Genomic DNA, 27,600 nt, shown 5'->3' on the forward strand with positions numbered 1-27,600 from the left:
TCCAGTGATGGAGGGAGAAGCTGTGACTCTGAGTTGCAGAAACAAAAAGACATCCACAAATATCACTGCAGACTTCTATAAAGATGGCTCCACATCAGGACCAGTTCCACAGGAGAGATGACCATCCACAGTGTTACCAGGTCTGATGAAGGACTCTACAAGTGCACCATCTCTGGAGCTGGAGAATCAGCAGAGAGCTGGCTGACTGTCAGAGGTGAGACCCAAACCTGTTCCAAAATGAAAGCCCTGTGTGTGATGTTTGGCTTAAAGTCCATTTAAAATAAGAAGTCTTTTCACCTGAATGTAATTAAGTTGCAGTTCTAGCCAGGTAACTTTAATGATAATTGTTGAATCATTGACAGTGTTGAGTTTATTAACCTTTATTATTATGATTATTGTTTTTGCTGTGTTATATAGTTATATAACACAGCAAAAACATTTACATTTCTTCTATCAACCACCAGTTCCAAAACTACCTCTTAAATTTACATCTAGTGATAGTTTCACTGCAGCACAAGACTTAAACATGGTGTTCACGTGGTCAGTGTCATTGATTGTTTTGTTTTTGGTAAGTACAAGTTCAATTTACTATTAAAAATTAACAGCTTGGATACTGTTGGAACCATGTTATATCATTTCTGTTGACTTTGCAGCTCTTCACGGAGAGACTTGTCCCTGTCCACACCAGTTCTTTCTTCTTCTCCTCCTCCTGAGGACTGTTTTCACCATTGTGATGGTGCCTCTGCTGCTGCTGGTGGTGGGACTGCTTCACTGTGGGAAACTCAGAGTTACACAAAAACAACTAATGGCCTACTGAAATTAAGGAAACAGTGAGGGACACAAAGTATCATAGAGCTGATGGACAGACACAAGGTCTATTTTCAGAAGGCCTGCTTCGTCAGTGTGCGTCATGTCTCGGTTTTACTTAGATTCTACAGATGCAGCTGATCGTTTGAGCTTCTCAGACACAAAAGTTTAACAGCCTCTCAATGGCTTTGTGGACAGAACCAAATACTTACAGAGTTTTATAGAGAAACAAGGAGGATGACAACCGTGTTGGGCTCTGAATGTTATCTTACCTTAAATAAGCCAAAACGACATGTTCATTACAGATGAGTCTTATTTGACCATTTCACCTTTTTAACATTCTCTCCTGGAGAAGTATTACGACATTTCTTTCTGTACAATGCCTTGTTCTCCTTGCTTAGTTGTGTATTAGATATTCAACATATCTCCTGTTTGATTATGTTTGACTTAACTTGACTATGGAAGGCAAAATGTTGTAAATTAGATTCCTTTTTTTTCTGTGTTAAGTGCTGATAACCACCGCCTCTCTGTCCCTCTCTTCATCCACTCCCCCAGGCCCTTTCAGCATTATTCTTTTGCTCTCTCTCTCTCTACCAGGTGCCTACAGACTTCTCTTCAGTAATTACAGATCCTTCCACTCCCATCTGCCTTGCAATCACCTCATTCGCCTCACTTAGCCTTCCCCACCGTGAACTGGCTGCTATGTTCCTGTCTTCTGTGACCTGGCTGTTTTGGTCTTTAAACCACTTGAGTCATCCTGCTCACTCTGCTTGCATTTGGGTTCATCCTCTGTTGCCACTCCCCCACACCCACTTGATGCATTTCCCAAATAATGATGCATAATCAACCATATGCATTGTGGGATCTGCTAAGGATGTCCCCATCTGCTGTTTTTAATATCAGGTGAATTGAAGGTTTCTGTGGATGATGGATTAAAGCTGGAGGTGGGTGAATGGTTGTACTGTAGAAAAATATTAATACATTCACAGATAATTGTTTTCTTTGTACCCTATTTTAGAGAATAACTGTGTGAACTAGTGGGAATAAAATATCAATCAGTAGCTGTGATAGATGAAACTGTCATTCAGAAAAGTGATAAAAAGTAACAATTAGGCATTTTACATGGTTTATGGTGATTGTTTTAATTGTGTAATGTTTATTTACTTTAAAAAAATGATTATTAATTGGTCTCCGTGTACATTTTTGTATAGGCCTATACATACACATCTACAGTCTCCGATGTGTGCAGTTTAAAAAAAAAGAAATTGAACACGTCCCCTTTTTACAAATGTACATAACCTGTTTATATATTTCTTGCAACCACAGAAGCATGTCATTGTGTTTTGACATGAACACACAAAACCACCCATACAAATGCTGCAATTTAAAAACCTTTGGGTTTTTAAAAAAGACCCTAATATGTCCTCCCTTCTTCAGTGAGGCGTCTCTGCTCTCAGTGACCTGCAAGACACCCAAAAATAGACATTGAATGTATCTGTGAGAAAATAAAGGACAACATTTATAACAGTACTTGAGTCCTCTGATTAGCAGCCTGACCTCAATGTGAATTAATAAAACACAGACCACCTGATCACTTTCCCACACAACATATGAGAATGCAAGGTTGCTTAAAGTACTTGATGTCCTGCTAATAATAAATTTAACATGAGAACTGTCTTGTGGTATCATGGTGGACTAAGCTGCTACACAGTGAGCTCAGGGCTCCATCTATCTTTTTCTGTCTGTGGGCTTCTCTGTCTTGTTTCTTGTGGTTTTTGTCTGAGATGCTAATGAAGAAAGGCCTAAAGCTCCGGAAACAGACACAGTCTGATACAATTTAAACATGGGTATACTTTCAGAAATATTCTGTAAATGTTTGTTCACACTCACTCACCTGAAAGAAGGTCAAGTTCATTCCCTTTCTCCTTCCTGGGTTCTGTGATAACAGCATATGTTGCCACTGAAACATAATAAAAATACATCTTACACACAAGTATCAGGTAGATACACAGAAAGACAAAAAATATTTACAAAAATACAAACTGGCACTACATAAATTAAGTTGCTTTCAAAGTAAATTCAATTATTTAAATAAATTCTATAAGTCTATTCATATAAATATTACTATAAAAATATGTGTATTATTTTAATACACTTGTTTCTGTTTCTCAGGACCTCAGAATCTCTTAACATGTCAGTGTTTTTTATATTATTTGGAAACTATTTATAAACATGGTTTCGGAATGATGTATGTTTCTGCTTTACAAAAGTTGTAGTTTTGTGGGCCACAGCTGAAAAAAAGATGAACAAATGCAATAGATTTTCCTAATGTATGCTTTGAAATCCGGGCAGCACGGTGATTAGCACTGTCGCCTCACAGCAAGAAGGTCGTGGGTTCTCTCCGGGTGCTCCGGCTTCCTCTCACCATCCAAAGACATGCAGGCTAGGTTAATTGGTTACCCTAAATTGTCCTTAGGTGTGAGTGTGAGCGTGGTTGTTCATCTATGTGTGGCCCTGCAATGTACTTTTTTTGTATTTATTTGAATGGCCAGGATAACTTGCATCTAAAAGTTATAAACACCAGCATGAGAATGTTTTACACCTCAGCAGACAGCTAGCTGGAACACCCACATCCTGTATGTGAAAACAGCCTTGATTCCTGCATGAGGGTGATTCATCACTAATTCATTACTGGTATGCGTGCCGTTCATCATCACCATCGAAGCATATTGGTAAATGTCATAAACTTCACTTAACTTAAAGATCGGACAAACTCTCATTTTATGTTTTTTTTTATAATTCCTGTTTTTTCTCTACCCACACTTCCCGTATCCATGCACAAAACTGAAACTAATTAAAAGCAGAAGCACCATGGCACATACTGGACTCCAACTGGATACCTATTGCTACAATGGACATGTATTCACAGTTGATGTAATCATTGTGGATTTGTTTGAGAAACTGTTTAAAAAATATTTTGGTCTTAAAGGAAAAGCTTGCTCTATCTGTCCTCATAGTATTAACAATCTGACTGGGCAAGTGGGCTTTTTATAATAATTTTGGAAATTAAATCTTGCACTCTGCTGCAATAACAAATGAAGAGGAGTCAAATACAGAGTTTTGTGGCAGATGAGACACACTAAAACGCTCCGACTGTGTAAAATTTAAACAATGCAGAGAAGGGGCTCACTCAGAGAGAAAGGTTTCATATAGTAACGATCAGCAGGAACCACCAGAACTGGAGCTCATTGGCATTTCTTTTTCTACCTTAAGCCGAACTTGATTGTGTTTTGTCACAGTCGTCACATTCTACCATTAAGAGCCCACTTCTAGCAAGCGTTGTGCCAGTAATGTAAGTTGTTTCATGTTTATTCTCTGTACCTGTGATGACTGTTTGATGACTTCTACAAAGCAGTATCCCACCAAAGGCAGCAGAGCCATCAGGAAAACACTGACACCAACACAGATCAGCAGAGAGAGCTGAGAGGCAGCAGGGGGAGGCTGAGAGGCAGCAGGGGGAGGCTGATGAGTTGCTGGAGAGATAATGGCAGTGCTGCTTTAAGTCAAGTCATTTTGTTTTCATATAGCCCAACATCACAAACCAGCAATCCGTACAAAATACAACTCCCTCTGTGCTCAGAGCCTCAAACATCAGTTTAAGCTTCCACATTTTTGTAACTGCTGAACAGGGCACAGTTAGTTACATGTGTAATCTGTTGGCATTTGTAATACTTCTTTTGAGTTTTAAAACCTGGAACTTCACAAAGATAAGGGCATTATCAGAAAAAAACTGGAAAAGAATAGAGCAAATACTGTTGAAACACTGCTGTGTCTCACCTCTGACCGTCAGCCAGCTCTCTGCTGATTCTCCTGCTCCAGAGATGCTGCACTTGTAGAGTCCTTCATTAGACCTGGAAACACTGTGGATGGTCATGTTTCCTGTAGAGCTGCTCTCCATGAAGTGGCCGTCTTTACAGAATTCAGCGTTGAGGTTGGAGGACGTCTGCTTCGTTCTGCAGCACAAAGTCACATTGTCTCCCTCCGTCACAGGAAGGACTGGACTCTCCAGGATCACTGAACCAGCTGAAAAACATATTTCACAAAAATTAATTGCATTAAAAAGAAGAAAGAAAGAATTGTTTTATGTTGTAAATATAAACATGTAAATCTTTCTTTCAGCAATAGAAAGTAGGTTAGCTTCATGTGTATGCAAATCATTGTATTTATTTTTATCCGTCCTTTTCAGCACCATTTGCAAATAAAGATTTCTTCAACAAAAATTAATTAGGTAAACGCAGCACCCCCGTTTATTCTACAACTTATACTTCAAAAAAATATTGATAGAGGAAAACATGAACAGAATTGTTATTGATGAAATTTGGTTATTCTTTGTCTTAATTCGATTTGGTTCATGCTGAACTCCCCCTGGAGAGGCACGGCTCATAGTTTGAAAAGCTCTGCTATATGGGGAACAAAGCCCACCAACAATTTAACAAGTAAAGTCTTATTGAGCACCTCAGGTCATGCTCAGCTCTGCCAACACAACTTTTTTACAACAGTATTTACGGTACTATTTACTTCCAAACCTGATGTCAGTGATACTTAATGATATTGCATAGGACTATTTTTAATATACTGGACAAATAAATATATTGATCTTTGAACTGAAATGTTCACAGACTTTTCACAAGAAATTAGACTAACTTCAGAGGATTATTTTTTAGTTAGTGTTTTACAACTTGGATACCAGTGACAGTGATGTTGACAGTGTTGCTTTTCTTCCTTCCAGTTTCACACCAGTATTCTCCATTGTCAGGTCCTGGAAAGGCATTTTTAATTTGACAGGGTCCTGATAATGTCGACCAGCTAGAAGCACATGTTATAACAGATCCTTTGGTCTTCCTCATCACTCTCCATCCAGTCAATCCCTCCAGCCCCTCACAGCTGATAACAATGGACTCATACTCAAAGTGCTGCTCTCTGTTTGGAACAACCTGAGGAAAAACTACATCTGAGACAGAGACACAAAGAATAAAATGTGTTAAATATTTAAATGAACAAAATCATTTTAAATCCAATATAATTTATCATGCAATAATCAATGGAGATGTATATCATAGAGCTAAATTATTTAGGCAAAAGTTTAAAAAACTTTTATTTTTGCTTTGACAACATAAATGCAATGACATAAAAACACACAAATACATAATTAAATGCAGACTGTGGCTCATTTTCAAGTGACATGAAAAAATTAATTACCCTTTCGCTTATTACTGATGTTATTTTCATATACCAGTAGTATTATCACGAGATACAAGTTATCTAAAGAATACAAGTTTAATTTACGGTGTAATTTGTTAAGCTTTTGTAGCCCATGACTGTATTTCTACGGTTCTTATGAATACAGTACATAACAAGTTGGAGATTATGTGATATATATGAAGCATATTTGAGAGTCAAAATATACATCAACTAGTAAAGTCTGACCAATTATCCAACTACCACTTACCAGCTTTTTGAGCACAAGTGAAGTCAACTTGTGCAACCAGCAGCAACAACACAGTCAACACTGCAGAGACAAGAGAGCTGTTTACTGCATCAGATGTAACATAATAACATGACATAAATGTAACATGTGAATGGCTGTAATATTTTGTCCATCATTGAAAAGATCTATGAGTTTATCAGTGAGCTGATCACAGCTTTAGATCAACCAGCTTCCAGAGTGAATGCATGCAAAGTACATTTGCATGCAAAGTTTTTTATGAACAGTTCATATCACTTTACCTTCCACTTGTGTTATTTCACAGTGATTTACTCAATATAATATAATATATGCTTAATATTCAACAAATTCGATACTCACACAGTCGGATGCAGAAAGCTGTCACCTCCATGTTGTCTTGCTGCTGACTGTTTGAACATCAGACTGAATTTAAAACATTGTGTAAGTCAGAACCTGCTCTTCCTCTTCCTGTTTCTCTGCTGGTGATTAAGGAAGCAGAAGGTTTGGGGTTTCTGAGCATAAACAAAGCAGTTGGCATCCGAGAATCAGATTTTTATAGTATATGATCTGGCAAACAGGAATGCCAAAGAACAGATTAACAATTTTATGAACAGATGTTCATTATTCACCACTATAAGGACATTTTATTAGAAACCAGATTGTTTTTAGGCCAGTAGTTAAAAAATAAATACAAAAAAAATAATACATTATCCCCTTTTGAGTTTGGTATATCCAGATATGTTCCCATTTTAAGGCATTTTTTAAAATAATGTAAATCAGTCTCATATCACACCATATACACATATTTAATATTTAGCATATTGTTATTATTCACATTTCATTTTGGGTGTCTGTGGCTCAGGGGGTAGAGTGGTTGTCCACTAACCAAGGTAGGTTGAAGTATCCCTGATGAGGGGTCAGTTTGCCCAGTGCTCCTTCTGAACATGGCCTCATTCAACAGCCTGTGCGGACTTAACCGGTGAAAGGGGATGGTTGCAATGTTTTCCAGAGCTGGGCTGGTGTGGCTTTGGAGCAACATCTGCAGATGTTGAATGATTTTCTTTCGGGTGTTTAGAGGTTGTTTTCTCCTGCTCTGCTGACAGCTTAACCACTGAAGCTTCTGATGGGTGGGCCGGAGAGTCATCAGGCAGGAAGACGAAGCAGCTCCAGATGAGGTTTTAATGTTTCAGCCTCTAAGCAGCTTAGAGCCAGAAGGCATTCAGGGATCATATCTCTGTTACGACCACTACTTTTAACAATCTGTATTTGGATTACATCTCACATATGCAAGGATCCTATGCTCTGGCACACTCCTCCCGGCTCTCGAAGGCCGCAATCTCCGACTCTGCCACTACCCTTCTGTGGCTAACATCAACAGGCGCTGGAGCCGGCATCGTGCCAGATTCCTGTAGGGAGAGTGCATTGGCTCAACGTGAGATTGACCTGATGTTGTTGAGCAGCTGCACTGCTGAGTGCCATCTCTCCACCAGCACTGGGAGCCACTGGGAGGCTTAAATTGGAGACAGACACAAGTCCACACAGCTCTTTCCTCAACACCCCATAGGACCATACCTCGGACCCAATCATCGTGGTCTGAGCTGATGAGTGCCGGCTGGAGCTGCAGTTGTTTGTGTGAATGCTGCATGTTCTCTCTGTGTTCATGTGGGTATTAATTCAAAGACCACACAGCTCCGGTAAATTTGCTTGACAGATCCTTCTATGCCAGTTTACCTGTGAGTTAACTTCACCTTTGAGAAACGGTTATTCTTTGGCCGGAGTTTGAGCTCAACCATTAGAGAGGTTATTTTTGACTCCAGATCAGCTCTGCCTCTGAGACAAGTTTGTACAACACACACCAAAGACACAGGAAGAGGTTGTGACCTACAGTATAATTATCTGTAGCCCTGTGATGCTCAGACAGTCAGCAGCAGGACATGATGGAGGTTAAAGCTCTCTGCACCAGACTCTGTGAGTACCCCTTCTGTCGTTTTTATTGTTCATATATATCAGAGATACTTAAAATACTCATTTATTTGTCAAATCAATGTTAAGAAGACGTAGTGGCATTTTTTCAAAATATTAGGATCCAAGAACATCTGAATTTCTTTGACATCATCACTATGTGATTATGTGTACAGTTTTATAGAATATAAATATATATATACATATATATCAAAGCATGTATATCTGATGAACAACTTCCTTTCTTTGTACCTTCAGTGTTGAAGGTGTTGTTGTTGCTGGCTGCACTGGTTCACCAAAGTTACACTCATAAAGGCAGTAAGTAGGAAATGATTTACCTACAGACACAAAATATTTGCATTTTGGACAACTTTTTTTGCTTAATGGATTACTTCTCACTGTTCAACTTTGACCAAAGTCAGAGTTACCTTAATATGCCAAATCTTCATCTGTGAATGCTAAACACAAGAATAAGGGTTGCGCATCTCCATAAAGCAGTAACAACTGTTATGGTAATAAGCTAAAAATCCACCCTTGAATCAAGATTAATTTGACAGCAGGTTCCCTTCTTTTAACACTTCTTGTGTGGGGTCATTCTTCTCCTAATACTTGCCTCAGAGGTTTAATGGGAAGCAAGCATACAATTTAATATAAAATCCATTAATAATGATTATTATTTAGGAACAGTTATTTCAAGAAAACTACTATTCTCCCTAATATGTAGTTCTTTCAATGAAATGCACTAGAAAATATTAGGGAAATATATACCAATAAAAAAAGCTGAGAAAAAGACTTAAATGATGAATTTACGGTCAACCTGAAAAGTAATCTCTTAATTAGACATATGTGCTCGTTTGATGAATCCTTACGTTTAAAAACCCTTATGCTATTTAAAGAGACAGCAGAAAATACCTGACACTTTTGACTTACTGTCATTTGTATCTATCTCACCTTTAATTGTGTATATTTAAATGATAATAGTTAATTAGTCATTGTTGTCTGTCTGTTTCAGATGCAGCTTTTCTTCGTATTGTCCCAACCAGACTGCAGTTCTTTGAATATGAGACCATCTCTTTTTTCTGCGAGGGGTTTGATGGTTCGGCTAAATGGAGAGGAGTGAGGAACATTGACGAATTCATTCCAACATGTTCTAACAGCACAGTGACCTCAACACTGATCTGCGTCATTAACAATGCCTTTGTGTCAGACAGCGGAGAATACTGGTGCGATGTTGGAGGAGGAGAGGGAAGCAACACAGTCAACATCACTGTCACTGGTAGGTTTACTGTGACTATATATATAACCACTATATAGATGCAGAGGGAGTATGAGATAATACTTTATAATGTAATGCAGTGTAATACAACAGTATAAACGCCTCCAAACCCATTTATTAAGCTCTTTTGGCTTGGATTTACAAATTGTGTTCAATCTCCAACACATTTGGTGCCCAGCATGTCGGGATGAGGCCAACAATTTTATATATTATCGGTCATATACGGTGGCCCTGAAGGGGTCAACACACTCCTGCTTAAGAAAACAGAAGCAAATTAGAAACGCATCTTCAGCTGAAATACTGCAAAGTGAGAAACACAACCATAAACAGAAATGTGCTGTATACAACTACAAAACCCTGGGGTGACAACATAAACTGTTTTCCGGGGAACATGGCGGGGAAACACTTGTTGTTGCCGTGGTTTGTAAGTCATTAAGTCATTGAAGTCGGCTACCCATAAATTGGAATATCAGCTTACGTAATTTTGTTTTTTTTGGCCGGGGATTAGACAACAAGCATGTCCCAGACTTGTTCATCATGTGATCTACATCCACAACAATTGAAAGAGCCCCAGTACAGAAGCTTGTAGAATGTAGTATGTGCAAACAAGGCAAACATGCTGTAATTTAAAAATGTATTTCAGCTGGTTCTGTGATCCTGAAGAGTCCTGTCTTTCCTGTGATGGAGGGAGGCAATGTATCTCTGCAATGTGTCAACAAGAAGACTCCTTTGAAATTTAAAGCTGATTTCTATAAAAATGGTCTCCAAATCCTGACTGGCTATTCTGGGAATATGACAATCCACAATGTTTCCAAGACTGATGAAGGTCTCTACAAGTGCAACATCTCTGGAGCTGGAGAGTCACCAGAGAGTTGGCTGGCTGTGACAATAAAAAGTGAACAAGGTACTTTTATTTTGTTCTTTGGACATTTTCTACAGATTATACCATGAACCCCTAATGTCAAGCCCCACCATTTACACCACCATAGGGGCCAATGTATGCCAATACCAATGTGTGCCAAAAACTGCAGTTCTTGGAAAGGCCACTTTACACTGGCTCCAAAAAGTAGTCAATCTCCATAGATCCCCATCTTAAATCCCCCAACCTTACAGCAGAAATAAACATGTTTTATACCATAGCTAATATCCCCCTTCTTGACAGCTGCGCAGGAGTGATTTTATTTTATTTTTTTACAAAACTACTATGCATAATTAAGAATGCATCGACTTTGAGTGAAGGGGGGTGCCATCGCATGTGGCTAGCTGCAGCAACCAGGCTTTGTTTGGCCGACCTCAGCTCCACCAGCACTGGCTTTACATGTGTGGCCACCAGCCCCCTTGGGCTTGGACACCTAATTAACATCAAGTAACCATTCTCTGTGACATATATAAAAGTACTGCACAGGTCCAGTTCTCAACCTTTTTAGAGCAACATATTAGACAGCGCTCTCCAACACTATCACCAACAGGTGTAATAACTTGTGTCCATCCTTTCAGTAGACTGCAGACACTTAGAGCATCCATGCCAAGGAACCCTGAAGTTGCACTTAATTTTCACTTATCTGTATGTATGACTGCTCACAAACTGCACACAGGATATGTTCTTTATATACTCTTCTTCCTCATCTCATTAAAGCATGTTGGTGTCTTTAGTTTTGCTCATTTATGCAAATTTTGTTTTTTGCAAAACTGTCAATTCAGGTTTTACATAAAATTAATCTTCATGTTGTTCAGCTAGTTCTGTGATCCTGGAGAGTCCCGTCCTTCCTGTGATGGAGGGAGATGCTGTAACTCTGAACTGCAGAAACACGACGACGTCCATCAACCTCCCAGCTGTCTTCTACAAAGACGGTCTCTTCATTGGGAGCAGCTCTACAGGAAACATGACCATCCCCTATGTCTACAAGTCTCATGAGGGACTTTACAAGTGTAACATCTCTGGAGCTGGAGAATCACAAGAGAGCTGGCTGGCTGTCAGAGGTGAGACCCAAATGTGTTTGAAAATAAAAGCCCTCTATGTGATTCCAACCTGTTCTTAGTCCCAAGTCCTAACATTTGGACGCATGGTCAAGGCCCCTCAGTTTTTAAAGCACTGCACCCTTTAGCATCATTGTTGAATGCTAAAAGTAGGCCTAGTATAAATAACAGAAAGGTCCAAGTAAGCAGGTGGTTGGATGGGTCAGACAGTAGACTTTCACACAGGAGATCACCATACTACAGACATTTGATTTATTTTATTAACCACATATTCCAAAACTATGTGTTAAATTTGCTTGTTGCGACAGTTTCACTGTATAACAAGAGTTAAAAATGGTTTTATCATCAATTGTGCAGCTTTCTATTACAAAGGAACAGTTAGCTCGTAGGGAATGACTAATGTTGGAACCATGTTTCTGTTGTCTTTGCAGCACTTCACAGAGCGGTGTATCCCTGCTCAGATCGCTTCGTTTTTCTCGTCCTCCTCTTAAGAACAGTTTTCACCATTTTGATGGTGCCTCTGCTGCTGCTGCTGGTGGGACTGCTTCACTGTGGGAAACTCAAAATTAACCCATGACCCGCTGAGATAAGGAAACACAAGAAAAGGACACAAAGTAAACTGGTCTATTACTTTTACTTACATTTTGTTTGTTGATTTTAACATGCACAAAATGACTAATGTCTTTCATCGGGAAAAAAAGTCCATTTCTTGTTCAAGTTATCTGTTCCTCACAGTTGTGTGTATGCTGAGTGTTGTCACTGACTGGCAGGTAGGCAGAAAAGGTTGAAAACCACAGAGTTGGTAGAGAGACACAAGATCTATTTTCAGACGGCCTGCTTCAAGTTGTGTCAATACGTCTCATTCTGGGTTTTATTTTATAACAGATACAGTTGATAATTTGAGCATCTCAGACACAAACCAGAAGAAAATAACAGACAATTCAAAGGGCCTTCAAGGAGCTTTGCAGAAACAACAAAATGTTTATGCAGTTTTAAAGAGAAAAATCAAATACCTCAGTAGCTTGAACTAGCCATAATGATGGCTTGTTGAAGCTCAGTTTCATTAAATTCAATTAAAACTTTTCAACATACTCCCCCGGAGAACATTAGTTCCAGCCCACCATCATTCTCTCATTGACTTGTTGTCTATTACATTTGACTTAACGTTCTCTGTGGAAGGCAAAAGGATGTAAAGTAGTTTACTTTTTTCTGTGGGAACTGCTAATAGCCATTCATTTCCTAAATACTCACATGATGATTAAGTCGTATTCATTGTGGGCAAGGATTTCCCCTTCTCCTGTTTGTTATATGAGGTGACTTGAAGGTGTCCAGTTCAGGCCCTTCATGCATTTCTATGAACGGTGTTGATGTTGAGCTGGATTAAAGCTAAGAGACGGACAAATGATATTACAGCAGAAAAATATTCATATGTTCAGAGTTATCTCTGGTAGATTTCTTTTGTTATTGTTCAAAGTAGCTCCATATTAAGAGAGTAAATGTGTAATAATTGTAATAAACTAAAAAATAATACAATAGGGGATCAATTAGAACAAGATTTCTGTGATTTGATTGACAGACATTATTACATATCTTAAATAAAATATAATAAATACAATATTTTCTTTTTTCCATCTGTGCCACCAGTGTTGCGCATGTGGATGTAGTAAAGATAAGTTTTCAGAGGTGGTGAATTAAAACAGAGACAATAAAGCATTAATATAACAACCTAGACCTATTAAATCTCCCATGATTGTATTCATCTTTACGTGTATTACGTTGCTGATTTTAATTTTGTAATGTTTATATACTTTGTCCTGATGTCTATTTTTGTATGTGATGTGAAATATATACATGTATTACAAAGTATTTCCATTCATATGATAAACTAATGTGGCAATACTTTAAACAAAAAACAGTTTCTTGCCCAATGACACTAAGACATGCAGACTGGATTTGAACCGCCAATCTTACAATTAATGGGCAACCCGCTCTACCTTTTGAGCCACAGCTGCCCCTGCCCCCCCCATAAACAGCACTGTCATGCATTGTGCATATATTAAGTCAATAAAGGCATCCTGTGTGCTTTTAAACCACACAGTCTGTAAGGGGTTGATTTGATCTTGAGTGATACCATCAGACCATGCGTCTATGTTTAACAATGGCAAAGCCTGTACAGAATAACCGCAGCATCTCTATATCTCTACAGCAGAATTTATTATTTTTTAAAGTAATGATGAGTCACAGGCAGAAGGCCATCTACCTCAATCTATTACTTGTTTGCTATGACCTCTAAATTGTTATAGTAACAAGCTATTAGTAATCATCTTCCATTGCCTCCTTTCCCTCATGGTGTTGCTCTTTGTCTCTTTCTCGGCCCATCAGAGACTTGAGTTTCTCTGTGTGCACACAGGAAAGAAATTAAAATTAAACGTTGCTGCATGGAAAGTGGTTTATGGAAAGTACATAAAAATAAATAAATAATTTCATGACTTACTGATTTTTTCCGCTTCCATTTCCACCAAGCAAAGGCAACTGCAAAACTACACATAAAGAAAATAACCAAAGCAACAGCAACACTGTTGATACAACCAGCTGAACTTGGCGGGGCCGTGAAGAAATCAGCTGAAATGACAAAACGGAACAAAGCTTCATTTACGTCATGTGATACAACAATGATTTGCTGTCCGTCCAATATTCTCAACCAGATGGTAAATGGACTGTACTGAAATAGCGCCCGTTATAGTCTTCTAACCACTGAAGCACATTTGCACACTGAAGGCAGTGGCTGCAATCTGTGCATGAGAAAGGAACTAATTGTTCACATGATTGCACAGCCTTCAGGGGCAAAGTGGGATTCAGTATAGGACACTTCAAAATGGAGGAGCTGGGAATCGAGCCGGTTCAGCCAAAGGAAGTCTGATGCTCATGATCTAAGTGGTCTCAGTCAGACAAAGGCCCAGCTCCAGTTGCCCACCTCCCCATTAGGCACTCAGATGTTGAAGCTTGCTGCCTGTTTCAGAGGGTTCAGGCCTGTACTTCTGTCAAATCGTTCTGGTTGACTTTTGAGGCCTTTATGACAACTTTCTGTAGGTTCACAGTCTTAAGTGAGTGACCCACGATGCATAACTGTGTAAAATAAGTCGGCAAATGGCAGTGGAGTTAAACATCATGACAGAATTTAAACAAACAATATGGAAGGAAATTCATTAAACTACACACAGTCTTCAGCCTCACACTTTACTGCCCACAGAAATGTCTCTGGTCTGCTGTCTCAGTTCTCAGGGGGGTGGAGCTTTAACACCCTCCTGCTGCTTAAAGTCTCAGTGCTCAGGGCTTCGACACTCTGGCACCACCCTCAGGACAAGCTTCGCAATTTCAGCCCCACTGTTGATAAGGATGTAACAGTTGTAGCCAAAGCCAAATGTTGATTGCAGTCCAGTTTGGAGTAGCTGTGAGAGGTTTTACCTGAAATGTTAATATGTGTCTCTCTGGTCTGGTTGATGTCCTTCTGTTGGACTCTACAGGTGAAGCTGTTGTTTTGTCTCTTCTCCACAGTCACTCTGCTGCTGACAGTATAGAGGTCATCAGGACCTCTGACTGTCTCTGTAGGTCCAGCAGAGAGGCGGTTTCCCTCACCGTCCAGCCAAAACACCTCAGGCTCTGGATACCAGCCTGCAGACTCACACTGTAACACCACGCTGCTGCTGGCTCTTTCAATACTCACTATGAACGGCGAGGAAACAGCACCTGAAGATTGAAGAGAAGAGAAAGCATTGAGAAACACATCTAATGTGTGACAAGACATTGATGCACATTTACACATCTGCTTACTGACCTTATAAAACGCAGCTGCTACCGACAGCCGTTATTGAGGAACATATGCAAATATGCAGGTCAGAAATAATTTTCCTGTTATCTAATCTGTAACAGCACTTTTTTCACACACCCTCACTGTGTAGGCTCAGTTCAACTTGATTTAACTTTAATAATTGTTAAATGTAACACGTAATAGTTCTCCACATCCTCTTACCAACAACAAGGTCAAAAAAAGAGTCTCCCAGTCCTGGAATGAAGCATCTGTACCGGGGTCCAGGTCAGGCCTCGCTCACTCCACAGTCATGTCTGAAGCGTTCATGGCAGGTTGCCAGGTTGGTAAAATGATGTCATCACCTAGTGTTGCTGCTACTGGCTGATGGGGACCGACCAACTGATGCTGACCTGAGGAGGAAACACATCTGTTTTTTTGTTTTTTTAATTCCTGCAGAAAGAAGTGTGTGGTGTTTTTTTGCATTATCTGTGAATCAACTGAAAAGCTGTTTCTGAGGATCTTTGATTGAGTTAAGCCTCAGTGGCCTTGGATTTTAAACTGGAGCTCAATTAAAGGTGGTTAGATAATATATTGTGCTGGTAAAACTAAAGAATGTGAGCAGGTAAACTGTTAAAATTTGCATGTGAAATCAAAGTTAGAATGTATTTAAGCAGATGTCACATAAATGGTGAATTCATTCTTCACATAACTATGACGTAACAATACAGTTCATGGTAGACATAATTGCATTACATATTCATTAAGATGTTACTAATGTTTGTGAGTACAGTAAGTTACCTTCAAAACAAGGTGCTGGGAGGAGCAAGAAGAAAACCAACAGACATGCTGGTCTTCTGAAAACTGAAAAGTTTGTAACATGTGAATTTACAACTAAGAATAAAATGTGATAACAGTGTTCCCAAAAACAAGCAAACTCTACAATGTTAATTTGTTTAAAAACTGGAGTTCAACCTTTAATTAAATGTATATATACACACACACACACACACACACACTATCCTTATTGAACACTACATGAATATTTAGATGGATTTTAACATTCTCTGCATCCAGTCTCTGCCGTAAGTAACTGTAGACTCAAACAGTAAAACACACCAACAGTTTACAGCTCAGTAACCAGCTTCAAAACAACTTGCAGGATATTGTGTAATTCTGCCAAAAGTTAAATGTTTAAATCTGTTACTGAAAGTTATGTATGTCTACTTCAGCTCAGTTTTGAGTGCTATAAGCTCGTACAACGTACCTGTTGGTGTAAACTCCATCTTTGAGTGACAGTTCATGTATCACTTCTAACATTTACATATAATCTCCACTGCCAATGATGACATGTAAAGTCAAGTCAAGTATAGGCTTTTATTCTCTGTGTGAGACACTGTTTATTACAGACTCTTGAAAGCTCAGCTGGTAGAGAACCTGCTGAAGGGTGTGAGTTCAAATCCCTCATAGGACTGTTTCACTAACAAGGACCACACAATCAACAGATATGATTGTATGATTTATTGGTGATCGAAAATGAAGATGTACGAGGCTTGCAGTTGCCGAAGAGACATTAGAAAGCGTTGTGGGGAAGCTACGATAGGGAAATCCGTCGTAGCACCCGGGCACGATGGACCCCCTTATAATCCTATGGAGAGAAGATCAGGAGGCAGGACAGAGAAAGGGGTGGGGGGAGGGAATGTAGGATACGAGAGTGAAGGGGAGGAGTTAGGACGTGTGGGTATTTATGGAAATGCTGTCGATGACGTGGTTGATGTGTGGTCCCGCTCCTGAAACTCTGCTAATTAGCACCACTTCATGAATGTGTCTCTTATTGTGAAAATCCTGTTTTGAATGAGCCTAACAAACTGTTAAGGATTCTCGTCTTGTTTTGGTTCCATGTCTTGTTTTCCACTGTTTTGCCCATGTTTGCTCTTTGTTTTGTTGATCCAGTTTAAGTTTAAGTCTGTTTTTGGTTCTGTGTTTCTGCCTTGTTTATTTTATTAATTCGAATGTTTAGGTTTACTTAGTATCTGTCTTATGTCTTATCTTAGGTCTTAGTCCTGCATTTTGGTTCTTTGTCTCAGTTCTTAGTCCAGTGTCTTTGTTCTTAATTCTGTGCTTTAATTCATGTTAGTGTTATTCCTGGTCTGTATTTCTGTGTTTCATTATTTGATCTTGTCTTGTTTAGGGTTTTGTACCTTAGTTTATTAAAACATGTTTATCTGCATGTTTTTTTACCTGTTTGAGTCCTTAGTCCCATGTCTCCATGTTTTAGTGTAGTCCTGTCTCCTGTTTGGTCCTGTCTCAGTCCATGCCCTGATTTTCCAGTCTTTCCATGTTTTGTGTTTTGTGTGTGCCTTTTTTCCATCAACCTCTTTTTATTTTTGAGACCTGAACAATAATTAAAACCCTAGCAACTATCATTCTAAAACATTTTTAAAAATAGCTGATTGAGAGCACTTTTTATAACCAAATACTTGTAGGTTTTCTTTATCAGTGGAACATTGTTTATATTCTGAAATTTTACGTACTCAAATTTATTTCTTTATTTCAGACAAATAAATTACACTGTCAATCATTGATCAGTGCAGCTATGTATTAATTTGTAATCAATTCATTTTCAAAATTATAACTCATTTATTATGGGAACAATGTAAACACAAATTCTCCTTCAATTTTCACAGATTACCAAACTGGATGGATGAGGGGCTTAGATGATCCAAATAAAACTGATAATAAAAAAATGTAACCTGCTGATTCCTTAAACAGTCAGGTACAACTGTTCCATAAGGGGCAATATATAGTTTTCAGGGGTTACTAGCAGTAAGATTGCAACCGGTGTGTGTTTGTACGCGTGCTTGAACCATAACCGTGAAGTCATGAAAAAGCACAACCTGAAAAATAACTGTTTTCATACAGAAATTCCTTAACAAATGCAGAAACACCAGCGTGCGACAGACATATCCCGACTATGTTACCACAAACGTTCCCACCTCAGAGGCAGATTAATTCTGACCTCCTCTCTGGCTCCGTACAATTCATACAGCGCAGTGAGCCGGCATGTTGGCACATTACTCCCGGAAAATAAGGCAGAGTCTATACATAGATTCACCAGGAGACAGCTTCACACAACATGCTGGAAACTCGTTACAGTAATATTTTGAGGCTGAGCATGCTGATGTTATCTAACTTGAGTCAACTTTAGCAAAAATCACAAAATATTTCACATGCTTTGCAGTAATGTTAGTTTACCTGTTCAATAGGATGAAAGACAACACTGTGTCAGTTTCAAAATGGAGGTCTCTCTGTGACTCCAGCCTTTCTGATGTTCACTGTGTTTACACCCGACATTATCTGATTCTCGTTTGGTCTGACAGGCTTCAGCACATAAAACTTTATTGTTGTTTTTTATCCTGACATGGGGTTTGTGTTGTGCTTGGAGCTGGTTGTTTTATGTTGTTAGTGGACTGCACTTCGTTAGCTGCCGTGTTATCGCTGTTAGTCAGAAAGAGACCTCTGGAGCGTCCACAGGGATACATCCCTCCCCCCTATGTTCACATAACAGGCAGAATATTGGCTGTTCCAAGCAACAGAGAAAACAAGTGTGTGCTTCATTTCTAAGTGAGGTCACAGCCCATTGATAAAAAGGAAGTACAAAAGTGATTTATTTAAATAACTCACACATAGTCCCTTTAATTCACATATAACTTATATTTGTTTAATATGAAGTTCTTTTAAATTGATTGTTTTTTTAGTTTGTATTACAGCAAATGAGCATGTTTTATGTCTTAGCTTGAGAGTCATTAGGACATAAAGAACATCTGATGAAATTTCAAATGTTCGGAACTCAATAAAAAAAAAGTAATGATAAAAATGATTAAGAGTTACATGGATTTTTTCTTTAGGAACTTATAGCTTGCTTCAGATGTGTGTTTCTGCTGTTTTCTGTTAATAGTTTGTTCTTTTGACTGATTTAATTACTTAAAATGTTTAAATATTTAGGCCTAGAAGTAGATCTGTTGTGCTGTGACCACAGTGTATCATAAAATAACGTTCCTCAGGAGTGAAGACAGGTCAAGATATTTGTGTTCAAACCACATCACCTCTCAACCATTGGCAGTTGTCTGTTTCTATATTTTTTTTAAACTTGAGTGTCTACATGCTCACTATCCACTCTGACCACAGAAAGCATCTCGCACATCCTGTGCAGAAAAGCCACGCGTCCACACCGTCTCTACATCTGTGTGAAAAGAGGTCGTGGGTTGCATCAGGTCACTCACGTGTGAGTAACGTACTTCATGTTTGATGCTCGCTGCTGCTCAGCAGTTGATGTTGAAATATGTTGTGCAGCTAAACACCAAGTCAGGAGAAAATGTTTTTTTGGAAAAGTTTATAAAATTCAGGAGCAGTCCCAGATTTACCTTTTACTGTACAGAGAAGACACAGAAACAATAAAGAAATATTCAGTGATATTATTTGTAACATAGTTACAACATATCATAACATCTTCCTTGGGATGAAATCTGAGTTCTATCAGAACGACAAGTGTGTTGCAAAGGTTGCACTAAAGCAGCGGCATCTCAAAACAAATCAAATGGGCAACACGCCCCACCAGACTCCACTGAGTAAAAAGAAAAAAAAAAAGGAAAGAAAGTTTACTTCACTTCAATTAATTCACCACACAGTTATGTAAAAAAGTATCATCAATTGAAATCCCCACATAATAACTGCTTTTTTGTTGCTTTTCCTGATTATAACCATACTCGTTATGAAATATTAACATCCACATTAAGGTGCTTTATGTCTTGTTACTGGTGCAAACAAACCTTTAAAAACACGTAAACCAATGTGATAGCAGATTTCAATCCTTTGACCCTGTGAATATAAAGCATTGGACTGAGTGAAATATGTCTGTCTCTCTGTCATGTTCTGTTTCTTTCTCCACTGACTTGAGCTTCTCCTCAGTTTCCTAATTCTCTCTCTCCATGTCATCTTTTTGAAGCTTGAGTCTTTTTCTTAGTGATCGCAGTTCCTCCGTCTGTTCTTTTAATGTATTAACAATCTGTGCAAAAAAATTCTGTTCTTCCTCTTTCTTCTGTTCATCGACTTTTCTCTTTTTCTCCTCTGAATCCTCCTTGCATTCACTGTTTACTATTAGCTGCTCTTTGTCCTGTCTGTTAATTTTCATCCACGGGGGAAATGTTGATCTCTGTGTAAATAGAGAAAAACATTAATTTAAACTTCAACTCTGTTATTTAGAGAAAACATGTAAAGCAGAACAGATACAGAAGCATACCAGAACAATAACGTTTTAATTTTTTACTTTAAGCTGACACGCAAATTTCTCTGTGTATCCTGTGCAGGATTAGAGCCACTAAATCCAATCCCAACATGCAAAGAGTGAGAGACAGGGACACCTTAGACATGTCTACTATCACCCATTTAACATTTAAATATGTCGTAAATTTAAACTTTTGATTAAAACGAAATTTCCCCTTATTTTGTGTTAAGTGAAAGAAAAACTGATTACTAACATATAAACTCAATATATTTTATTACTTACGGGTTTTCTTTTGTTGCCATTTCCACACAATTAAGACAACTGCCAGAATAAATATGAACAGAGCAGCCAAGATAATGCTGATACGAGCCACAGATGCAGCTGTGGAGCATTCGGCTGAGATGAGGAATCCTACATCGCAATGGCAAATATTTAAAACGTAAAAATGTGAATTAAAACAACACCAACACACCTGTAACCTGGATGTGAGTCTCTCTGGTCTGGTTGATGTCCTTCTGTTGGACTCTACAGGTGAAGCTGTTGCTGTGTCTCTTCTCCACAGTCACTCTGCTGCTGACAGTATAGAGGTCATCAGGACCTCTGACTGTCTCTGTAGGTCCAGCAGAGAGGAGGTTTCCCTCACCGTCCAGCCAAAACACCTCAGGCTCTGCAGACTCACACTGTAACACCCCAGCGTTGCTGCTTATGTTAATCCCTGATATGGGCAGGTGAGGAGACAGCACCTGGTGACGGGAGAGAATAAAACTTGAACATTGTGAACAAATACTGAAGTTTTCAACACTTTATAGGGTGGTTCACCTGCAAAATGTCACTGAAATAGACATGAAAAACCACATGCTGCTGTTCAATCTTGTGCTTCATGGTTCACTCACTCTTTACACACACACAAACTCAAACATCAGCCCCTACAACATTTTCTCCACATGGAGTCATCAGACTCTTTTCAGCATTCGGCTACAGTATCTGTGTACAATGCCAGCAGTGAGTGAAATGCACACAGTGGCCATTTGTGTGAAAGACTTTTAAAAGAAGATCGGGTGACTGGAATACACACTCACCAACAACAAGTTGAACAGCAGACTCTCTGCTCAGCTTTGGAATGAAGCATCTGTATGTGCCGCTATCAGAGAGTTTTACTTGAGAGTGTTTCAGTGAAAGTCTCCGTGCTTCAGTTTGTCAGTGGACAGCCATGTTCTTCCTCTGTAAGAGGGGTTTTGGTTAACCAGAAGGTCCTGACCTTCGTGCCACACGTGAACAAATCTGGGTTTCAGGTCAGGTCTCCCCCTCTCCAGAATCATAGAAACAGCATCTGCTGCAGGATCCAGGTGGCATGGCAATATGCTGTCATCACCAACTAATGCCACTGTTGGTGGACCAACAACTCGAGGATGACCTGTGAGGAAATAGGTACGTTTTAAGTCCTGGTACTGAGAGGACATGCTGAGGCCTGAGCATCAATTCTTGGACATCGCACAAAATGGTACCTTTTCTTGGAGTAAAACATTGTGGTCATATGAAGAACGTGTTATTTGAACAATACTGTTTAATAAATCAATTAGCTTAATTTGAGTCAGGACCTGATTTAAAGAAATCCATCCAACCATCTAACATCCACATACAAGAATTGCATAATTAGTATGATTCTTACCTCCACAGCAGGGTGTCAGGGGAAGGACAACAATGTGATGGAAAACCAAAGCTTTAAGAAACAATCCATCCACCAGGCAAAGCATCCTGGGGGTCTGAAAATAAATTTTAATAAAGAGAGGGGAAAAACAGAGAATTAAAGAAGAATTAAATTAAAATACGTCAAATATGTCATCAACCATAGAATAAGTGTTAAAGTCAAGCTTTACAACAATAAAATTAAATACATGTTTTCACTCAAATAAGTTAAAAAACATTAAATATATATTGAACTTACAGAAAAAGAAGCCCAAACTCACATAAACCCACTAAGAGAAGTTTGTTATCAGAAGATTTGTGCTATTTTCTCATTTCCAGAACTCCAGACTTATTCGACAATAAACACTATTTGTATTGAATTGTAAATTATGTAACAAAAGACCTGCTCATCAACTGTTCTATACTCAGTTGCTTGAATACTTGTTATTAGGAATCCAAAATGGCTCAGGTGACGTTTCAAAGGTAAAACTTTAACAAAGATAGATACAGTCATCAAAAGAAATAAAACACTCCTCCTGTAGGTACTCCGTTTGCTTTTCATAGTGTTACAAAAGTATAAAATTTCGATTTCGATATTTTCACGTTTACAAATTTTAGCATTTCACTTACACTTCTGAATGCGAAATGAACAAAAAGTTATTGAAAGTGAACATACCTGTTACAGTAAGCCTGTGTGTCAGTTTACCTCTAATAAACAGCACCCAACAGCCAAAGTCATGTGTACTTTGAACCCAATCACAATAAAATGTGTGCTCCATTTGTGTGGGTTGGTTGCTGTTTGACTGCATGAACAATGTTTAAAGAAAGTGTTATCCATATGTTTTGTTTTGTTTTAAAATGTCTTGGATGGATGGATGTCAAAAGTTTTTTAACTTTTAACAGTTTAACTGTATTCATTGTCACTTCCTGCTGCGCTGAGCTTGGTGTGTCTCTGAGGGGAGTGACTGGACACTCTATACAAAACATACATTCGCGTGGTTTCCGATCCAGCCCTTCTTTCATTTCATTCTTTTTTAATTGATGTGTTTATATTATATTGTTTGTTGATGCGGGTTTCCTCCAGTTTGTCCTCCTCAGTAGTCTTGTTTTGTATTGTTTTTATACTATGTGGTGAAGCCGAAGTTAATTTTTACTGTGTGGGGAATCAAATTTCATGCGAAAGCATTTAACCCCTAACATTAATCCTTAACTTCCCCTAACGTTAATCAAGTGGTGTGGTTGAACTGGTCAAACTAGCAAAAAAAGCAAGAAAAGTAAAAAGAAATGTAACAGTACAGGAAATCGTAACCCTTTGCTGCACAAGCTATGGAAACCCCTTCTAATGCACAACATGGATGGAAAATGACTCGTATTTATTTCTTGCTATGAATGTTTCTGTGCTATATTTTATGAAATGGGTCAAAAATGTCCCATGTGTATTCACAATGGAATTTGATAAGAACTTAAGAACTGATATTTGTAAATGTTTGCAATCAGGACCATGTTGACTGCGGACCATTATTTACCTGCCACACATTTAACAAAAAAAGAGGTCAGTCAACAGAAAGTCAGAAAAGATTTTATACTGTATACTTGCGTACCACTTGTCAAAGATGCATCAGAGTTTTTGTTTATTTAACAGTGAGAGTGATACACACTCTCACTGTTACAGGTATGTATCAGTAGTGGGAAAAACAGTAACGTTTAAACTCTGGGTTATGTTGTTAGATTGCTATTTAGTTAGTTTCATTTTGTAAATTAATCTGTGTCTGAGGCAGTAATCAAACAAATAAAGACATTAAACTGTCAAATATCAAATATCAAGGTGTTCTAAACAAACCAAAAGCAATCAACAATCAAGTAGAACCAAATACAACCTTATTTACCACCACCTTGTTTATTGATTGCATGGTCCACAATCTACAGAACTGCAGCATGTTTGCCCGCAATTCAGTTTCAACCACTAGTCAATATGGGCAGCTGATGAAAGTAACATTTTCTTGTAGGTCAACAAAGTGCCATAAACAGTCAGTCAATGTTACAAAGTTGTGTTTGTTTAGGTCATTATCTCCTATAGCCTATAGATATGATAGCTAGATAAAAGTTATTTTTCAGGAAGTTAATGGTATTTTATTTATTATTATGAATTAATTCAGTAATTTAGTTAATTACTTTTTAGAGTTCTCTTTCTGCCCAAACACAGCAGACTAGTTCCATAAAATACAGTTTGGTCTTCCATATAAATTAGAAAACTCTGTATAACAGTATAATCTGCCATCTTCTCTAGCATCTTCTCTAGAAAGTCATCAGGAAGGGGAGGGTCTAAGCTTCATACTTTGTTATTCTCAGTCTGATGTTCACTCAGTCAGCTGCAAGACAACATGGAGGTCCCAGCTCTTTGCATCCCACTGTGTGAGTACTGAGTCTGTCTGTCTCTCCATTTTAAGGTAACAATAAATCAGAAAATAATAATAATAATATATATATGATTGTATGAAATAAATAGCTTTTCTTTAATCCTTTGTGTTTGTGTTATTTTAATAAAGTAACTGGTGTAGAATTAAATAATTTATGATATATGTGAGTTACAGATTTATTATAATTGTACAGAATGTATAGTGATCTAATTTGCAATTTTTGTAGTGGTGGTATAAAAAAGGAAACATTTTTTCTGACAAAATCTACTGACAAATAATACATAATTAAAACTGCAAAAACTATAGCTTGCACTCCTCATGAAACACAAAAGCAAAATATTTAAGTGGTTGCAGTGCTTGATTAATTGGAATTACATTTTTTAAATTTTGTCCCACAAATCTTGATATAAAATCATCTGAATCTAAAGCTCTAATGTCTAATGTCACTGTTTCTCTAGTGGTGAATGTGTTGCTGCTTCTTGCTGTACAAGTTCAGAAATGCTGCTATGCTCTGAAGGCTGGTAAGTAGCAGCTAGTTATTGCATACATAAACAAATGATTATGCATGTTGTTTTATTACATTATTAATATGCCATCTTGATATTACAAAATAGTTCAAAGCAGATCAATGCAAATCCTTAAATACAATTTGTTCCTCTCTATATGTCAAAAGGCAGTAATGAATTAATTAGTTTTGAAATTGAGTTACAGTATTAATGATTTTGTTAGCATTTACATAATTTATCTCGGGAAATACATCTTCTGTATCTTTCTTTCTCTTTATGTATCACAGATGCAGCTTTTCCTCGTATTGATCCAAACAGACTGCAGTTCTTTGAATACGACTCCATCTTTGTAAATTGTGACGAGTTGGATTTCTCATCTGAATGGAGAGTGATCAGGAAGCTGAAGGAAGCTCCAACAAATACTACCCAATGGGAAACATCAACAGGATCTATTAGCATTAAACTTGCCTTTGTATCAGACAGTGGAGAATACTGGTGTGAAACTGAAGAGGGGGAAAGAAGCAATAGCGTCAACATCACAGTCACTGGTATTTATCAACTACTAACTTCCAAATTGTACTGGTGAAACTTGCCAAGAAGTTTGGGTCAAATACTCTAAATTGGTGTTAAAGACTTTTTCTTTTCTGCAACACGCTCAAAGTTGGGTTGCACATTTCTTCATGTTGTTTAGCAGGTGATGTGATCCTGGAGAGTCCTTCTGTTCCTGTAATGGAGGGAGACAATGTGTGTCTCTACTGCAGAAAAAAGATGGCCAGCTCTAACCTGCCAGCTGATTTCTATACATATGGCCTCCTCATTGCCACTGGATATACGGGAAATTTTCCCATCAACATGGTTTCTAAATCTCATGAAGGTCTCTACAAGTGTAGGATCTCTGGATCTGGAGAATCAGCACAGAGCTGGCTGGCTGTCAGAGGTAAGCGACAAACTTATTCATCTGTTTAAAAACCAAGCTTGTCTTCAGAAGTTACAAATGGATAATGTTTACCTGTTGTCAAATTAATATTAAAATGTATTGTTGCAACTGAAAATAACATTTAGTTTGAGAAAAGTTAAAAGATAACACAAACACAAAAGTCTGCTGGATTAGCTATCAACTTTTTTGCAATGTACATGGATGTCCAGACTATGGATAACTTTGATATTTAAGAAGATTTTAAAAATGTGATCATTCTCAGGCAAGTTCTTATTTTTATGATTTCTAAGTGGATTCATGGAAGTTTATGTGTGTTGTACATGGTAGATAATTGGGGAACGGCAAGTGTAAGTCACACTGAATTATATTGATGTGTTCCATGTACAATTTTTGTCTTAAAGTCACTTCATGCAGTAAATTTGCCTGATGTCTCTAAGATCATATCATGTAATTGCACAAAGGTGAAGTGATGAGTTAAATTACAGAGGTTTGGTGTGAATATTTCATTTCCCACCTTCCCCTGTACTGTCAGTCCTGTCCACAGTAACCTATTTACTAAATAATCTATGTTGACATAAGATGGGCACTAGAGAGAAGTTTGTGATGTCTCCAAAATGATAAAAATGTTAATCCTCTGACAATGTAAAACCTATTATAGATTTACAGCACTCAGATGATGTTACAGCACATATTACTTCATCAGAGATTCAAGAGAGTGCAGAGAATCCTCCAGGCGACAGCTCCCCTCATCCCTCCATCCTTTTATCCGTTGTTTTCACCATTTATTGTGGGCTGCTGGTGTTGGGACTATTTTTTCTGTTGGAAACACACAGGTAAAATATTTTTATGGAAACAAAAGTATGGATTGTATGAAGTATTTGTATTATATTTCTAACTATTCATTACTGTCTCAATTAATTGGAAAATAGAAGTGAGTTGGTTATTTCCAGTATTGTTTAAACATGTATCAGTATCTTGTCTGAGCCATTATTAACAATTGCTGACTTCAAGGTTGTTTAGTCTAGTATGTTTGTATTCTTAATCTACCTACTACTTCCAATATGAAAACATAGATAATTACTTTAATATTGTTCTTATTTCACATGTTCTATTTCAGTGTCTGGAGAAGCGAGTCTTGCTGATGTGAGTGTGGTGACATATGCTGTTGTTGGAAAAAAAGTGTAAAGAAAGAAGTAAAACACTGATAATGCCATACATATACTATTTTGATTAATACTTGATATGTGCTTAGTTTCTTTTAAAAGCATGAGCATAGCAAGTTGGTGATACCTATGAAATTTAAAAGTAATTTTTGGACTAAATTTTGAGAAATACACAATATGAAACACCTTGCCTTTATTTAGGTAAAATAGTAAGTTAAATACAGTATTTAGCATTTGTCAATAGAAAGTGGAAATGTTGGATACAATACTTGAC

General features: G+C 38.0%; 4 protein-coding genes and 1 pseudogene across 6 annotated transcripts in view; 1 reads left to right on the forward strand and 4 right to left on the reverse strand.

Moving 5' to 3' along the window:
* The window catches only part of LOC119912524 (trichohyalin-like), a 729,783-nt gene that overhangs the window by 287,168 nt on the left and 415,015 nt on the right, over positions 1 to 27,600 (reverse strand). The window lies entirely within an intron of this gene.
* Positions 1 to 27,600, reverse strand: part of LOC119912537 — a 452,474-nt pseudogene that overhangs the window by 159,767 nt on the left and 265,107 nt on the right.
* The window catches only part of LOC119912538 (butyrophilin subfamily 1 member A1-like), a 166,799-nt gene that overhangs the window by 110,654 nt on the left and 28,545 nt on the right, over positions 1 to 27,600 (reverse strand). The window lies entirely within an intron of this gene.
* LOC119912546 (low affinity immunoglobulin gamma Fc region receptor II-a-like) lies at positions 4,500 to 6,724 on the reverse strand. The gene is made up of 4 exons (XM_038731787.1): positions 6,674 to 6,724; positions 6,317 to 6,376; positions 5,555 to 5,818; positions 4,500 to 4,890 (listed from the first exon to the last, which is right to left on the reverse strand). Exons 1-4 carry the CDS (start codon positions 6,702 to 6,704, stop codon positions 4,508 to 4,510), a joined length of 738 nt encoding a protein of 245 aa, XP_038587715.1. The 5' UTR covers positions 6,705 to 6,724; the 3' UTR covers positions 4,500 to 4,507.
* Positions 7,837 to 13,143, forward strand: LOC119912539 (high affinity immunoglobulin gamma Fc receptor I-like). The gene is made up of 6 exons (XM_038731772.1): positions 7,837 to 8,281; positions 8,534 to 8,593; positions 9,288 to 9,551; positions 10,195 to 10,455; positions 11,286 to 11,531; positions 11,960 to 13,143. The coding sequence occupies exons 1-6, from the start codon at positions 8,248 to 8,250 to the stop codon at positions 12,103 to 12,105; spliced, it is 1,011 nt and encodes a 336-aa protein (XP_038587700.1). The 5' UTR covers positions 7,837 to 8,247; the 3' UTR covers positions 12,106 to 13,143.

Source organism: Micropterus salmoides, unplaced genomic scaffold, assembly GCF_014851395.1.
Source record: "Micropterus salmoides isolate LMB-PRFRI ecotype aquatic unplaced genomic scaffold, ASM1485139v1 Ms_hic_scaffold_2, whole genome shotgun sequence".
Lineage (NCBI taxonomy): Eukaryota > Metazoa > Chordata > Actinopteri > Centrarchiformes > Centrarchidae > Micropterus > Micropterus salmoides.

What these genes read in the sequence shown, in the direction of transcription:
- LOC119912546 (XM_038731787.1), bottom strand. Translation starts at nt 6,704, where the DNA reads ATGGAGGTGACAGCTTTCTGCATCCGACTGT. An exon ending in AGCTTTCTGCATCCGACTGT is followed by an intron (nt 6,377 to 6,673) that starts GTGAGTATCGAA and finishes TTGTCTCTGCAG; the next exon opens with TGTTGACTGTGTTGTTGCTG. An exon ending in CACTTGTGCTCAAAAAGCTG is followed by an intron (nt 5,819 to 6,316) that starts GTAAGTGGTAGT and finishes TCTCTGTCTCAG; the next exon opens with ATGTAGTTTTTCCTCAGGTT.
- LOC119912539 (XM_038731772.1), top strand. Translation starts at nt 8,248, where the DNA reads ATGATGGAGGTTAAAGCTCTCTGCACCAGACTCT. An exon ending in AGCTCTCTGCACCAGACTCT is followed by an intron (nt 8,282 to 8,533) that starts GTGAGTACCCCT and finishes TTGTACCTTCAG; the next exon opens with TGTTGAAGGTGTTGTTGTTG. An exon ending in AAGTTACACTCATAAAGGCA is followed by an intron (nt 8,594 to 9,287) that starts GTAAGTAGGAAA and finishes TGTCTGTTTCAG; the next exon opens with ATGCAGCTTTTCTTCGTATT.